Source organism: Artemia franciscana, chromosome 7 (genome assembly GCF_032884065.1).
Source record: "Artemia franciscana chromosome 7, ASM3288406v1, whole genome shotgun sequence".
Classification (NCBI taxonomy): domain Eukaryota; kingdom Metazoa; phylum Arthropoda; class Branchiopoda; order Anostraca; family Artemiidae; genus Artemia; species Artemia franciscana.
Genome location: NC_088869.1, coordinates 53,056,009 through 53,072,177, shown reverse-complemented (window position 1 = coordinate 53,072,177; position 16,169 = coordinate 53,056,009). Strand labels below are relative to the sequence as shown.

General features: G+C 38.1%; 1 protein-coding gene across 1 annotated transcript; it reads left to right on the top strand.

Annotated features, from left to right (window-relative positions):
• Positions 1–13,429: 13,429 nt before the first annotated feature.
• On the top strand, positions 13,430–13,756 carry LOC136029724 (uncharacterized). The gene has a single exon (XM_065708229.1). The coding sequence runs from the start codon at positions 13,430–13,432 to the stop codon at positions 13,754–13,756; it is 327 nt and encodes a 108-aa protein (XP_065564301.1).
• Positions 13,757–16,169: the final 2,413 nt, after the last annotated feature.

Genomic DNA, 16,169 nt, shown 5'->3' with positions numbered 1-16,169 from the left:
GTGGCGCTTCGCGCCACCCCAACACCTAGTTGGTGGGGGCACTTCGCACCCCCCAAGCCCCCCGCGCGCGTAAGTCGTTACGCGCCATTGTAGTTGTGTCCCTATGTCCCACCAGTGAATATATATATATATATATATATATATATATATATATATATATATATATATATATATATATATATATTTAACTTAGGAAGTTAACTTAGGAAGTTAACTTTAACTATTTTTAACTTAGGAAGGAGTGATCGGATCTTCATGAAACTTCCTATTTAGAAGGACCTCGTAGCTCAGATCTCTTATTTTAAATATCAACCTGATCAAGCGTAATGGGGGGGGGGCTGTTGGGGGACTGGAAATCTTAGGAAATACTTAAAGCGGGGAGATCAGGATGAAACTGGATGGGAAGAATAGAAACTTGTCTAAGATACGTGACTGATATAACCGGACCGGATCTGCTCTTTTTGATGGAATTGGGGGGGGGGGGTAATTTTGAAAATTGAGATATTTGTAACTTACGAAAGGGTGACCAGATCTTAATGAAATTTGATAAGGACCTTGTTCTTAAAGTTCTAATTTTAAATTCCGACTGGATCCTGTGACATTGGAGGGAGTAGGAGGGGGGAACCGGAATTCTTGGAAAACGTGAAAATTTTGGTACTTTTATCTTACGAATAGATGATCGGATCTTAATGATATTTGATTTTTAGAAGGAATTCATGTCTCAGAGTTCTTATTTCAAATCCCGACCAGATCTTTTGACATTGGGGGGAGTTGGAGGGGAAAATCTTGAAAAAACGCTTGGAGTGGAGGAATCGCGATGAAGCTTGGTGGATAGAATAAACAAATGTCCTTGATACATGATTGACAGAATCGTACTGAATTCACTCTCTTTGGGGGAGTTGGGGGGAGAGGTTCAGTGATTTGGCGAGTTTGGTGCTTCTGGATGTGCTAGGACGATGAAAATTGGCAGGCCTGTCAGGGAGCTGCACAATTTGACTTGATAAAGTCGTTTTCCCAGATTCGACCATTTGGGGGGCAAAAGGGAGAGGAAAAATTAGAAAAAATTAGGTATTTATAACTTACGAGTGGGTGATCGGATCTTAATGAATTTTGATATTTAGAAGGACATCGTGACTCAGAGCTCTTATTTTAAATCCTGACCGGCATTAACCCTCTTATTTTCCTTTTTAAACTAATCTATTGATTCATAGAATTTTGTTAGAGCTCATACCATATGATCTCTTGGCTCTTAGCTCTTCTTGCCTCGTCACTAGTGCCATATGAGCTCTTAGCTCTTGTTTTTTTATAGTAACGCTAGAAAATCCTGCACCCCCTTCATTGAATTTCTCATCCCCCATATTCCTCCAAGGAAAGATCCTCCCAATTAGTCCTCCCCCTCACCCCCCTAGAAACAAAAAAAAATGAAAACGTCTGTACACTTCCCAATATTCATTACTGTATGTAAACACTGGTCAAAGTTTGTAACTTGCAGCCCCTCTCAAAGGGACTTTGGGGGACTAAGTCATCCCCAAAGACATAGTTATTATGGTTTCGACTATGCTGAAGAAAATGGCTATCTCAAATTTTGATCCGTTGACTTTGGGGAAAAAATGGGCGTGAGAGGGGGCCTAGGTTCCCTCCAGTTTTTCTGGTCACTTAAAAAGGGCACTAGAACTTGTAATTTCCGTTAGAATGAGCCCTCTTGCGACATCCTACGACCACTTGGTCGATAAGATGACCCCTGGGGAAAAGAAAAAAAACAAATAAACACGCACTCGTGATCGGTCTTCTGGCAAAAAATACGAAGTTCCACATTTTTGTAGATAGGAGCTTGCAACTTTTGCAATAGGTTTCTCTGATACGCTGAATGCAATGGTGTGATTTTCGTTAAGATTGTATGACTCTTAGGGGGTGTTTCCCTCTATTTTCCGAAATACGGCAAATTCTCTCAGGCTCGGAACTTTCGATGACAAAGATTAAATTTGATGAAACTTATATATTTAAAACCAGCATGAAATTCGGATTGTTTTGATGTATCTTTAAGTATCAAAATTCCGTTTTGTTTTTTAGAGCTTCGTTTACTATTAAGCCAGGTTGCTCCTTACTACAGTTCGTTACCACGAACTGTTTGATAAGGTTCTCGGATATGCTGGATCCTGATGATGTAATTTTCAATAAGGTTCCTTGACTTTTAGGGGGTATTATCTCCCTTTTTCAAAATCAAGCAAATTTTTGTCAGGCTCGCAACTTTTGATGAGTAAAACTAAATTTAATTATATGCATATATTTGGAATCAACATAATATGCCGATTAAACTTAATTATATGCATATATTTGGAATCAACATAATATGCTGATTCTTTTGAATATCTATTGATATCAAAATTCTGTTTTTAGAGTTTTTGTTACTGTTCAGTCGCATCGCTCCTTACTTACAGTTCTTTGCCAGAACTGTTATATATATTTATATATATATATATATATATATATATATATATATATATATATATATATATATATATATATAGTTTTTGACTACTACTAGCCTGTATCGCTCCTTACTTAAAGTTTGTTATCACGAACTGTTTGATTCAAATTATCTCTTGACGTGAAATCCTGTCAATGGCTCTTATTTTGTCATTAAAGAAGCTTAAAAACCTTGGATTGACTTTCACGTTAAGGTAAATGGTCCGTCTAAGGTAAAAGACATCTAAGAAATCTTCGAAATAAAACTGGCGAAAAGTTTACCATACCTCTTAAACAATGACTGACCAGGAGGCTAGTGGCTCAGAAATGCATGAAAGTTGCTGTCGCGCAGAAATTTGGAGTTGAATGGATAGTACTGTTTGTGAGACGATAGGAAAATTCAGTATTATTAGTCTTGAGGCTCTGAATGTTAACTTTGAGAGAGTTGGGAATAATCGTGGTTTTTTCTCCGAATTTGCAAAAAAAAAAAATTAAATAAAAACGAAACAGGTATAACTATTTTTTTTCTTTTTACTTAAAACTTTTTAACTTCTGTCTAAAAGTCTCTTTTTTTTTTCCTTTTTTTTCCCTGGAACTTACTTAATCCTCCATGGTATTGAGATAAGAACTTTGAGATTAAAATTTTTCTAGGCTACTTGGAAGGATAGATAAGTATTTAGTTGAGGCCAAAACTTAAATACCACAACCACAGGGCCGATATTCCTTTGTTAAATGAGTTGCCTATTACTTGCAGATAGGCTTTTGTAGAAAAGATGTGCACGTTTGGTTTTTGTTGTCAGATGTATTTGGAATTCTAAGGGATCGTTTGCTAGGCCTTGATTTCAAAGATTTCCAGAGGCTACTCATTAAATGACACCCGTATCTCTGTTCACCAAAATATGTTAGTGCACCTCAGTTTTTATGGCACTTGGTATTAACCAAGTGACATATATCAATCGCAAATTCTGTCCGTCTGTCGGTCCCGGTTTTGCTACTTCAGGCACTTACAGGTAAGGTAGGACGATGAAATTTGGCAGGCGTATCTGGGACCGGACAAGATTAAATTCGAAATAGTCGTTTTCCCGATTTGACCATCTGGGTGAGAGTGGGGGCCCGTTAATTCGGAAAAAAAAACTGAAAAATTGAAGTATTTTTAACTTACGAACGGTTGATCAGATCTTAACGAAATTTAATATTTGGAAGGATATCGTGTCTCAGAGTTGTTATTTTAATTCCTAACTGAATTTGGTGACGTTGAGGGGGGGGGAGTTGGGAGAGGGAAACCTAAAATCTTGGAAAACACTTAGAGTGCAGGGATCGGGATGAAACTTGGTGGGAAAAACAAGCACAACTCCTAGATACATGATTGACATAACCGGAACGGATCCGGTCTCTTTGGAGTAGTTGGGGGGGAGTTAATTCTGAATATTAGAAAAAATTAGGTATTTTTAACTTACGAACGGGTGATCGGATCTCAATGAAATTTGATATTTAGAAGGATGTCGTGTCTCAGAGCTTTTATTTTAAATTCTGAACAGATCTGGTGATATTGGGGGGGGGAGGGGGAAACCTAAAACTTGGAAAACACTTAGAGTCGAGGAATCAGGATGAAACTTGCTTGGAAAAATAAGCACAAGTCCTAGATACATGATTGACATAACCGGAAGGGATCCGCTCTCTTTGGGGTAGTTGGGGTGGGGGTGAATTCTGAAAAATTCGAAAAAATGAGGTATGTTTAACTTACGAACGGGTGATCGAATCTCAATGAAATTTGATATTTAGAAGGACTTCGTGACTCAGATCTCTTATTCTAAAACTCAACCGGGTCCAGCGTAATTGGGGGGGGGGCAGTTGAGAGGAACCGGAAATCTTAGAAAATACTTAAAGCGATTAGATCAGGATGAAACTGGATGGGAAGAACAAAAACCTGTCTAAGACCCGTGACTGACATAATCGGACCGGATCTGCTCTCTATGGTGGAGTTGGGGGGGGAGGTAATTTTGAAAATTGAGGTATTTGTAAATTACGAAAGGATGGCCAGATCTTAATGAAATTTGATATTTAGAAGGGTCTTGCGCGTTAAAGCTCTAATTTTAAATTCTGACCAGATCCTGTTGACATTGGGAAATTGGATATTTTTATTTTACGAATAGGTGATCGGATCGTATTGAAATTTGATATTTAGAAGAAATTTATATCTCAGAGCTCTTATTTCAAATCCCGACCAGATCTTTTGACATTGGGGGGAGTTGGAGGGGGAAATCTTGGAAAACACTTGGAGTGGAGGAATCGGGATGAAGCTTGGTGGATAGAATAAACAAATGTCCTTGATACGTGATTGACAGAATCGACTGGATTCGCTCTCTTTGGGGGAGATGGGAAGAGAGATCACGGATGGGAAGAGAGAATATCAGAAGGCAGATCACGGATGCGTCTTTATTTGTTTTTTTTTCCCAGGAGTCATCGTATCGACCCAGTTGTCCTAGAATGTTACAAGAGGGCTCATTCTAACGGAAATGAAAAGTTCTAGTGTCCTTTTTAAGTGACCAAAAAATTGGAGGGCATCTAGGTCCCCTCCCACGCTAATTATTTTCGCAAAGTCAACGGATCAAAATTCTGAGATAGCCATTTTATTCAGCGTAGCCGAAAAACCTTATAACTATGGCTTTGGGGACGATTTACTCCCCCACAGTCCCCGTGGGAGGAGTTACAAGTTCAAAACTTTGACCAGTGCTTACATATAGTAATGGTTATTGGGAAGTGTACAGGCGTTTTCAGGAGGATTTTTTGTTGGAGGCAGGAGTTGAGAAGACGGGGATATGCTGGGGGAACTTTCCATCGAGGAATTTGTCATGGGGGAAGAAATTTTCCATAAAGGGAGCGCAGGATTTACTAGCATTACTTAAAAAAAACAATGAAAAGTTTTTTTTTCAGTTGGAAGTAAGCAGCAGCATTAAAACTTAAAACGAACAGAAATTATTACCTATATAAGGGGCTCACCTCCTCCTAATACCTCGCTCTTTACGCTAAAGTATTTTTAAGTAATTTCAACTATTTATTCTACGGCTTTTGTGATTCAGGGGTCATTCTTAATGAATTGGGACAAAATTTAAGCTTTAGTGTAAAGAGTGAGGTACTGACGAGGGGGCAAACCCCCTCATATATGTAATAAAAACATAAGAATACCAAAGTTCTTTACGTAAGCTAATTTATAATTTATAATTTAATAAAAACATTAAAAGTTCTAGTTGCCTTTTTAATTAACCGAAGATCGGAGGGCAACTAGGCTTCCTCTCCCGCTCTTTTTTCTCAAAATCATTCGATCAAAATTATGAGAAAGCCATTTAGCCAAAAAAAAAATAAATAAATATACAAATTTTGTTTTAATTATTCCTCTGCGGAGAGCCAAAATCAAAACATGCATTCAAAAACGTTCAGAAATTAAATAAAAAAACAAGTTTTTTAAATGAAAGTAAGGAGCGAAATTAAAACTTAAACCGAACAGAAATTACTCTGTATATGAAAGGGGCTTTTTTTTCAACGCCCCGCTCTTTACGCTAAAGTTTTTTTTTTGCTGTTTTAAAATGTAGAGTTAAGAGAAAGAGTCAAACTTTAGCGTAAAGAGCGTGGAGTTGAGAAGGAAAAGCCCCTTTCATATACGGAGTAATTTCTGTTCGTTTTAAGTTTTAATTCTTACATATCTATAGGTTTCTTTATGGAAATATATCAGCCCTGAATTGTTTTGTTCATATCATGGAGTCCGCGGAACAACTTAATGCTGTTCTGCGGTAGCAACATCTACCGCAATAACGCGGTAATAAGGTGTACTCTCATTTTTAAGAAGTGGTGATGAAGATATGAGATAAAATGAAAATTTTGAATTTAATTTGCTAATATGTACTGTCAAATGTCCTCTCTACTTTATTTTAATAAAAATAAAACTTATAAAATTACAACAAGATTATAACTGTTAAATTATTTACTTGAAATTTCGCTCCCCTAAAACTCCTGCACCTAGGACAAGTACCACCTCTGCTCCCCTTGAAACCATTATATCACATTTAAATTGCGCGAAGAAGTCGTTGAAACAATTCCATATCACTTTGCTTCAATGCCAAAGTCTTTCTAATCAAGAGGAATGTTATCAGAGGAAACCGTAAATATAGTTCTCCATTAACGAAAATCTGGAAAATTTTTACATGACCAGAGAAACAACCGATAAATAGGGCTTAAATATGTTGGCTCTCTTTCATTTATCTGACAATAATAGGAGTCTGCCTTGGATATCCACATTTTTTTCAACACCTTATACACTGAGCCAAATTGTGAGCTACTTCCATTTAATAAAATTATGGTTGAAATGGGATTAGCAATCTAATAAAGAGGGAACCACTGCCCATTGTTTCAAATAAAAATGGTGTCAAAGAAACTAATTTCTTATAAAAAATGTTTTTATTCCTAGACTGAAATTTGTAATATATTATGCTTAGAAACAATTTTCGAAAGCATGAGGAGCGGAGCAGGGAAGAGGGTGACAATATTTAAAAGAAAGATTAAAGACAAGTGATTTGTATCAGAAATATTCTATCAGAATTTTCTAAAAACTTCAAAAATCTCTCAAACTCAGGGGATGGAGAGGAAGGTCGAACAGGATCAAGAGGTGTATATTCCTGAAATTATCCCTTTTTTGTATTCACAAGTTCAGAGAGGAAACTAGCTCTAATATTCACAATCAGATTTCTCTAAGCATGGTTATAGTGATAGCTGTAACCTCGGAAACAGCATTCAAAATGGCCCTTAAATACGGTGCTTCGGCTGTGTAAGTTAATTTTAAAGCTTGAAATCAGAGGAAACGCTATAACGTTGCATATAGTAAATGCTAAACGGCTCCAATGTTTTTTGTTTTCCAGAGGCACTTGATATGGGAGATATCGTCGTAGGAACTTCAGAGGGGGCTCATTTGATTAGGAATCGGAAGTTATAGTGCTCTTTTTAATATTCAAATGAGATCGGGGACAACTATCCCCCTGCCCTTTTCCCCTAAATATATCCGATCAAAATTTGAGATAGCCATTTTGTTAAAAATAGTTCAAAGATCATATAACGAAAACTACGGGTTCGAAACACCCCCTTCCCCTATGAACCGGAGGCAGGCGTTGTAAGTTATGTCTTGGGGGCATATATGGTTCTTATAGAAGAGATGCTCGTGTAAACTTCAGAGAGGGCTCGTTTAATTGGAAATTGAAAGTTTTAGTTCACTTTTTAAGAGTTAAAAAAGATCAGAGGATATCTAGCCCCCCCCATTCCACGTCCGCGGGGGAACTAAGGATTGTAGCTTGTGCCCCTGGGGTATATTAGGTTTTATGGGAGAAGTGGTCGTACAAACTTTGGAGGGGACTCAAATGATTATATATTCAAAGTTATAGCTTCCTTTTAAAGAGTCAAAAGTGATCCGATGGCAACTAGTCTCCCCCCATCAACCGTATTTTCTCCATATGCGTCCAATTGATTTCTTATGTAGCTGTTTTGTTCAAAATTGACCAAAAATCATATTACAAAAACTCAAGAACCTAGGGGCAAGTGTTGTAAGTTACGCCCTCGGGCATGTAAAGTTTTTATGGAATAGATAGTAGTATAAACTTTAGAGGGAGGTCATTTGACTGTAAATAGGAGTTTCTAGTGCCCTTTTTAAGAATAAAAAGTGATGAAAGGACAACTAACCCCCCCCCAAGGCCCTTTTTCCCCAAAAATATCCCATCAAAATTTTGAGATAGCTCTTTTGTTCAAAACAGTGTAAAGATAAAATAACGAATAGTCTGGGTTTGACACAACCCCCCAGAGCTAGAAGAGGAGTGTTGTAATTTATGCACCGGGGCATAAAAGTTTTTTATATAAGAGGTGGTAGTATAAGCTTCAGAGGTGGCTCATTTCATCGTTATTTGAAAGTTCTAGTTTCCTTTTAAGAGTCAAAAGAGAACGGAGGGACTACCCCTCCTCCTCACACACAAGCTATTTTTCCAAAACGCATTCAGTCAAAATTTTTGGATAGTCATTTTTTGAAGTTCAACAATCAGATAACAAAAGCTTTGGGGTCAAAATATCCTCCCCCAGAGCCTGGGTGAAGGGTTGTAAATTATGCCCGGAAGCATATAAAGTTCCGATGGAAGAGATAAAATTTGGAGAGGGACTCAAAATACTAAAAATTTTTAAGTTCTAGTTCCCTTTTTGAGTAATCTGATGGCAACTAACCCTCCACCAACCATTTTTTCCCCTAAATGTGTATAATCAAACTTTTAAGGTTTTCATTTTGTCCAAAATAGACCAAAGATCATATAATAAATCTCCGAGGTTTACACAGCCCTCAGAACCCGGGGGCAAGTGTTCTAAATTATGCACCGGGGGCATATAAGGTTTTTATGAAAGGAATGATAGTATGTAACTTGGTCAGGAGCTCATTCTATTGGAGGTTGAAAGTTCAAGCTCCCTTTTTAAGATTCAAAGTGACTGGAAGGCTCGTATCCCTCATGTCTTTTTACCCCAATGCCATCCGATTGAATTTTTCATATAACCATTTTGTTAAAGTAAGTCAAAAGATCAGATAACCAAAAGTCCAGGGTCAGCACAACCCCCAGAGCCTTGGGGCAAGTATAGCATGTTTGGTCCGGGTGGCATATAAGGTTCTTATGCGAGGCTTTTGAAAATAGTTCAAAGATCATATAAACCAAACCCCCAACCCCATTCAAAAAACTTATGAATGATATTTTATTCCCAAATTTAAGCGAGCTGACCCCTGGCCTTCTCTGCGTGAAGCGACCTCCAATCCTCCTAAAAAATTGTTAAAGATATTTATTCTAAAAATTATGACAACTCACTCCTGTCCCTTCATGCCCCCCTTCCCAAAAAAAGAAAAAGACAAACACCTTATTAACAATATTTTATTCCAAAACTGATGGGAGCTGATCCCTGATCCTTCATGGAACATACCCCTCCCTTCTCCCTAAATATTAATCAATCATAAAATATAGGGACTGACACCTGGCTTTCCTTCCATGGCTAGACCCCCCCCCGACAAAAAATCAACTTATTAATGATATTTGATTCCAAAAATCATAGGAGCTGACCCCTGCCCTTCCCTCCGTACCTCCCCCAGCCAAAAACTCATTAACGATATTCTATCCCAAAAATCATAAGAATTCAGTTTAATTTTACTAGCTCTTTTCAGGACTGTTCAAGACACCTATATTCTTCACTACAAATAAGAGTATGGCTACTGTCTGTTTCCCTAACGGTAAAAGCGTAAGGCCTACTGCGTATTTGGCGCTTTGCTAGAATGAATTATATAACAAATATTTTCTTTTGCTCTTACTACAACATTGAAAATAAAATAAAAACTGTAGTGAAACCAGGCCAGGATTTACCAGTACATCAACTAGGCCCTGTGGCTTTCACTATTCCCATAATTTTGAGGATTTCCCGAAGATTTTGCGAAAACAGATCGACAAAACGCTTGGGCCTAGAAGCGTCGAATCTTTAAATCTGGCCCGGGGTAAAACATAATCTTTAGGTGGTGAGTTTCCAGACATTATCATTATATATCAAATATTAAGTTTAATATTATTAGTTCTGGTCAAAACTATTAATTTAGTTTGGAATAATAAATTATTTTGAAATAGGGAATTTTGAAAACCTTGAAACCTTGGCAATCGAAAACGAACAGAAATTAATTAAGAAAAAAAAATCCGAATAAGAAGGTCTCTTATAACTCCGCCTGTGAAGATCCTTGCCTTTCGGGGTTTTGATGAGCAGCCTGTCCCAAGCCAGGAAAGAAGGAGGGTTGGGTTATAGGTTAATACCCTATCCCTGTAAAAATTTACTGATTCATAAAATGAAAACGAAAAGCCTCGGACCCAATTTGATCTCATCCAAAACGACTTCCAACCGTTCCTGGACAGAATTTTGTATAACAAACCGACGTTTTGAAACGTATAACGTCTCTCAGTTTTGAATGTCCACACTGTGAACCCTGATACGCAACCTGGTCGCATGGAAGGTGTAATAAGAACTCTTCAAACATGTATTTTTGACATAGTGGCCTTATTTGAAGCTAGATTGACAGGTTTTTGGATCTATTGTAGTTGATGACTATGAAGTTTTCTTTTTTGGTACAGGAAAGAAGCGTGAAGCTAAAGTTGGTAATAGCCATAGTTATACCTGGAAGTGATTGGACAACATGGTTTGGGTGTCATAAATGGCAATGGTGCGCGATTGATAGATATGTGTACTTGCCATGGCCTAATTGTTGGTGGCTTATGGTTTCCCCACCGGGAAATCCACAAGCATACTTGGACTTCCCCTGATGGAATGAGAAGAAACCAAATCAACCGCCTTTTGATCAGGAAGCGACAAAGACGATGTTCCGATTAAGTGCGCTCTTTCCGTGTTGCAGATTCGTTCCGAGATCACCAACTAGGGATTGCCTGTTTTGAGCTGAAGCTAAGGGCTATTGTGAAGCACAAAAGAAATCTGAGAGTATTTTATGTGCAGAAGCTAAGGGACAAAGATATCCGAGAAATTCTTCTGTTTATTCTTCTCTAATAAGTTTTCTAGCCTTGATTGCGAGGAGAAGTAAGTGTCTGCTGGTGAAGCATGGACCTAGACCGTGGAAAATGTGCAAAGTATAGCTGAAGAAACTCGTGGTTTTGCTAAAAAAAAGGAAAGGGAACAGTGGATAAGTAATCCTTCTTGGAAACGTATGTCTGTCCAGAAAGGAGTGAAAATTCAACCAAACCCCTGCGACCTCAATGCCACCTCTGAATATAAGGACCATCTAAGGAATAAGTACAAAAAGGATAAGAGCAGATAGACGTCGCTTCCCCGAGGCCAAAGCTGCCGAAGCTGTTGATAGTAAAGGTGATAACAGGACAGTTTCTCGCATAACAAAGGAGATCAAAGGAGACTTCAAAAAGTCTGCTACTGTGATTGAGAGTAAATAGGGACGACTGCTAACGAACAAAAAAGAAATAGATAATAGATGGAAAGAGTATTTCCACGAAATATTAATCTTTGCCCCTACTGCAGATCCTGCAGACCCCCCAGATGGTTGACCCTTTTTCCAGTTAGTCATTAATACAAAGCCAATTAGCTTACATGAAATAAAGTACTACGTGAACTAAATAATGGAAAAGCAGCTTGCATTGATGGTATACATCCCCAACTATTGAAATACGGTGCTGGTACAGCTGAGCCGCTACACCAAATACTAATGCAGATATAGGACACTGAGAATATTCCCACAGATTGGAAGAAAGGGATTACAGTAAAACTACTTAAGAAGGGTTGAACTGCTGAATGCAACATTTGGTGAGGCATCGCCCTACAGTCTGCAGGAAGCAAAGATTCAAGTCATTTTGAATCGCATCCAAGCAAACGTTAACGCCATACTCGGAGATGAACAGCATGACTTCTGACCACGTAGGTCATGTGCTGACTTGATCTTTAGTCTTAGAATACTTATTGAAGAGTCAAATGAATGGCAGACTGGAGTCATAATGGCTTTCAGCGATTTCTTGAAGGCTTTCAACTCAGTCCATAGAGATTCATTGTGGGAAGTATTGCGCTACTATGGCTTCCCTGATAAAACTGTTATATTATAATGACGCTGTATGGTGAGAAAATGTTTGCTGTTTTAACTCATGATGGGGACTTGACTGACTGGTTCAAAGTCCACTCAGGCATTTGACAGGGGCCCATTCTGTCCCTAGTACTGTTCCCTAAGCTCATTGATTTTATCCTCCAGACTTGCATCTTCATGGGTGACATCTAGTTGAATTAAAATCACACTTTATTTGGTGCTGACTCGCAGACGATATAACGCTCCTTTCACACTTAGAGCTTCATTAGAACATGAAGCTCTCGAAAGAAGGTGAACGAATAGGTTTGACAATAAGCACCCAAAAGACGAAAGTCATTTGCAATAATGCTAATAAACTATCTGCAGTGCCACTTATAGTTAAAGCAAAGAAAATTTAAGATGTAGTGATGTTTAGATATCTTGGGAGTCTAATTAGCACCGATGGAAGCCCAGCATGAAGTTGCCACACGTATTGCGTGTGCAGGAAGCACCTTTGATAAGTTAAGAAACGTTCGGAGAAGTGCCAGTTTCTCTTTGAAGCTGAAACTGGGGCTCTTCAACAGTAAAGTCCTATCAGTACTAATGTATGGTTCTGAAAGCTGAGTGCTGAAAAAAAAGCTAGAGAAAAGAATCAAAAGTTTTGAAAATAATTGTCTTCAACGAATTCTCGGAATCAGCTGGAGGGCAAAATTACCGTCTCATTCATTAGAGAGAAGACTAAACGGCGACTCATTATTGATAAAGTAATAAGTAGTCTGTGGAGAAATTGGGGACATATGGTTAGAATGGACAGTAATTATCTGCCTCATAATGTTTGGTGTTGGACACCTCCAGGAGTTCGACGGCACGGACGACAGAAGGTTACACTTTGACAATGCCTAAAAAAAGGCACAGCGTTCTCAAGGACAACCCTTGACGAATTTTTTCTGAAGACACTGGAGAGGTCATCATGGAGAGGAATTGTTGCCACATATGTGCCAACCGGCATGGGAAGTCCTAAGTCAAAGTAAAGAATAGTAAAGGTCATATTAACCTTAAGATCAGAAGAAATAGAAACCTATAGTAAGTCAAACTTAAAACGCCCAGAAATTACTATTAAAGAATAAATGAAACACAAAACGAACGGAAATTAAGTATACAATCATAACAAAAAACATACAACAAGTACTAGCATAAATGAATAAATAAATCTGAAAACGAATAAAGCCTAAGTTTAATATGCCAGTCAAGCTTAAAACAGGCTAAAATATTTTGCTGTCGAAGCATAAAATGAAACCCGAAACGAACAGAAATGAAATAAACTGGATGATTAAGATAAAGAAATGAATAAACATGCCACTGGCTGATATTTTTAAGATGTCCATAAGGATGATGGTGGTACCAGCTGATTGGAAATCAGCCAATATAGTTTCAGTTTTCAAGAAGGGAGATAAAAATAACCCTGAAAATTACCGATCTATTAGTCTCACATCAGTCATTTCTAAACTGCTCGAAAGTATTTTCAATGACGCTATTATTAACCACCTTGAAAAAAATGGCTTACTGTCGAAATCTCAACATGGTTTCAGAAGGAGTCTGTCTATTGAGACAAACCTGATCCATTCTTATGATATAGTCACTAAATTAATTGAGGAAGGTAAAGCAGTTGATGTCCTGTAACTCGACCAAGCCAAGGCCTTCGATAAAGTTGTCCACAAATACCTTTTACATAAGCTCCATGCATATGGAGTCTATGCTGACACTGTGGAGTGGATAAGATCGTTTCTGATTGGCCGGATCCAGAAGGTCATGGTCTACTCTGACAGTGGAGGCCCCATATTTTTAGAGCCTGCACCAGTTATAAGTGGGGTACCCCAGGGAAGCATCTTTGGCAATATATATATATATATATATATATATATATATATATATATATATATATATATATATATATATATATATATATATATATATATATATATATATATATATATAATTATTGTGAGGATGTTCTACAAAACCTCATCACTCTCTACGCTGATGACAGCAAACTAATTGGAATTGCCAATGGAACCCTGCAAAATGACTTGAATAGTCTCTCCTTATGGGCTTCCACCTGGATGATGTAGTTCAACCCATCAAAATGCAAAGTCCTTCACATGGGTCCCCACAACAATCAGATTTCATATTTCATGCTGGATAAATCTGGCACACATATCCAAGTTGAGGCTGTTGAGAGTGAACGAGACTTATGGGTGATCGTTGACAGGAAGTTTAAGTTCCATGAGCACACTATGCAATAAGTTGCTAAGGCCAACAGAACCCTGGGACTAATTAAACGAACCATATCATCGCACCATCCTCTGATAGTAAGAAAATTATATAATGCTCTTGTAAGACCAGATTGAGAGCTTGGCTGCCCCGTTACAAATCCTCAATATAAGGGAGATGTGGCAGCCCTAGATAGCGTACAGAGAAGAGTAACTAAGCTTTGTGCCCCACATCAACAGCTTCCCTACCCTGAACGTCTGCGTCACCTGAAGATACCCACATTGGCTTACCGGTGTCACAGCGAGATGTCATCTTTATCAAGAAAATGTACCAAAACAACATGTCTAATTCCATTTTTACTCCCCCCCCCCTTGCCACTATGACACGAGGCCGCTCAATGAAGCTACAACAGGAGCACTCCAGACGCAGAGAGAAGACGAGCTTTTTCTCAGTACGTGCTGTCTCAACTTGGAACAGTCTTTCCAATGAGACTGTCACTGGTGAATCTATTTATTCTTACAAAAATGCAGATGATTTGGAGTGGAGTAACGCGGAATGGAAGTACCAAGGGACACCATAATCACACCCACTAATTGTGTCACCGCATCAATTTAACAGCGAGATGCTCTACAGGAGGATGCAGTCCACCTTATCTCGCTGTAAATGCGATTTAAGGTAAATTAAGGTAATAACAAACAAACATACAATAGGTACTAATATAAATCCGTAAATAAATGATAAAACGATTGAAATTTAAATTGAATATGCAAATCAGGCTTGAAATAAACAAAAAACTTTCAAACAGTTCGTGGTAACGAACTGTAGTAAGGAGCGACCCGGCTCAATAGTAACCAAAACTCTAAAAAATGGAATTTTGATACCAATAGCTACATCAAAAGAATCGCATTTTAATGCTGGTTTTAAATATATAAGTTTCATCAAGTTTAGTCTTACCCATCAAAAGTTACGAGCCTGAGAAAATTTGCGTTATTTTAGAAAATAGGGGGAAACGCCCCCTAAAAGTCAAAGAATCTTAACGAAAATCACACCATCAGATTCAGCGTATCAGAGAACCCTACTGTAGAAGTTTCGAGCCCCTATCTACAAAAATGTGGAATTTTGCATTTTTTGCCAGAAGGCAGATCACGGATGCGTGTTTATTTGTTTTTTTGTTTTTTTGTTTTTTTGTTTTTTTTTTTTTTTCCCCAGGGGTGATCGTATCGACCCAGTTGTCCTAGAATTTTGCAAGAGGGCTCATTCTAACGGAAATGAAAAGTTCTAGTGCCCTTTTTAAGTGACCAAAAAAATTGGAGGGCACCTAGGCCCCCTCCCACGCTAATTATTTTCCCAAAGTCAACGGATCAAAATTCTGAGATAGCCATTTTATTCAGCGTAGTCGAAAAACCTTATAACTATGTCTTTGGGGACGACTTACTCCCCCACAGTCCCCGTGGGAGGGGCAACAAGTTACAAACTTTGACCTGTGCTTACATATAGTAATGGTTATTGGGAAGTATACAGGCGTTTTCAGGAGGATTTTTTTGGTTTGGGGGAGGGGTTGAGAAGAGGGGGATATGCTGGGGGAACTTTCCTTCGAGAATTTGTAATGGGAGAAGAAAATTTCCATGAAGGGAGAGCAGGATTTACTAGCATTATTAAAAAAAAAAAACAATTAAAAAATAAAAGTGAAAAAGCTTTTTCAGCTGGAAGTAAGGAACAGCAATAAAACTTAAAACAAACAGAAATTATTACCCATATGAGGGGCTCACCTCCTTCTAATACCTGACTCGTTACGCTAAAGTATTTTCGGTAATTTCAACTA

Bases quoted from the DNA above. Each gene is read 5' to 3' on its own strand.
- LOC136029724 (XM_065708229.1), top strand. From the start codon at position 13,430: ATGCCACTGGCTGATATTTTTAAGATGTCCATAAGGATGATGGTGGTA.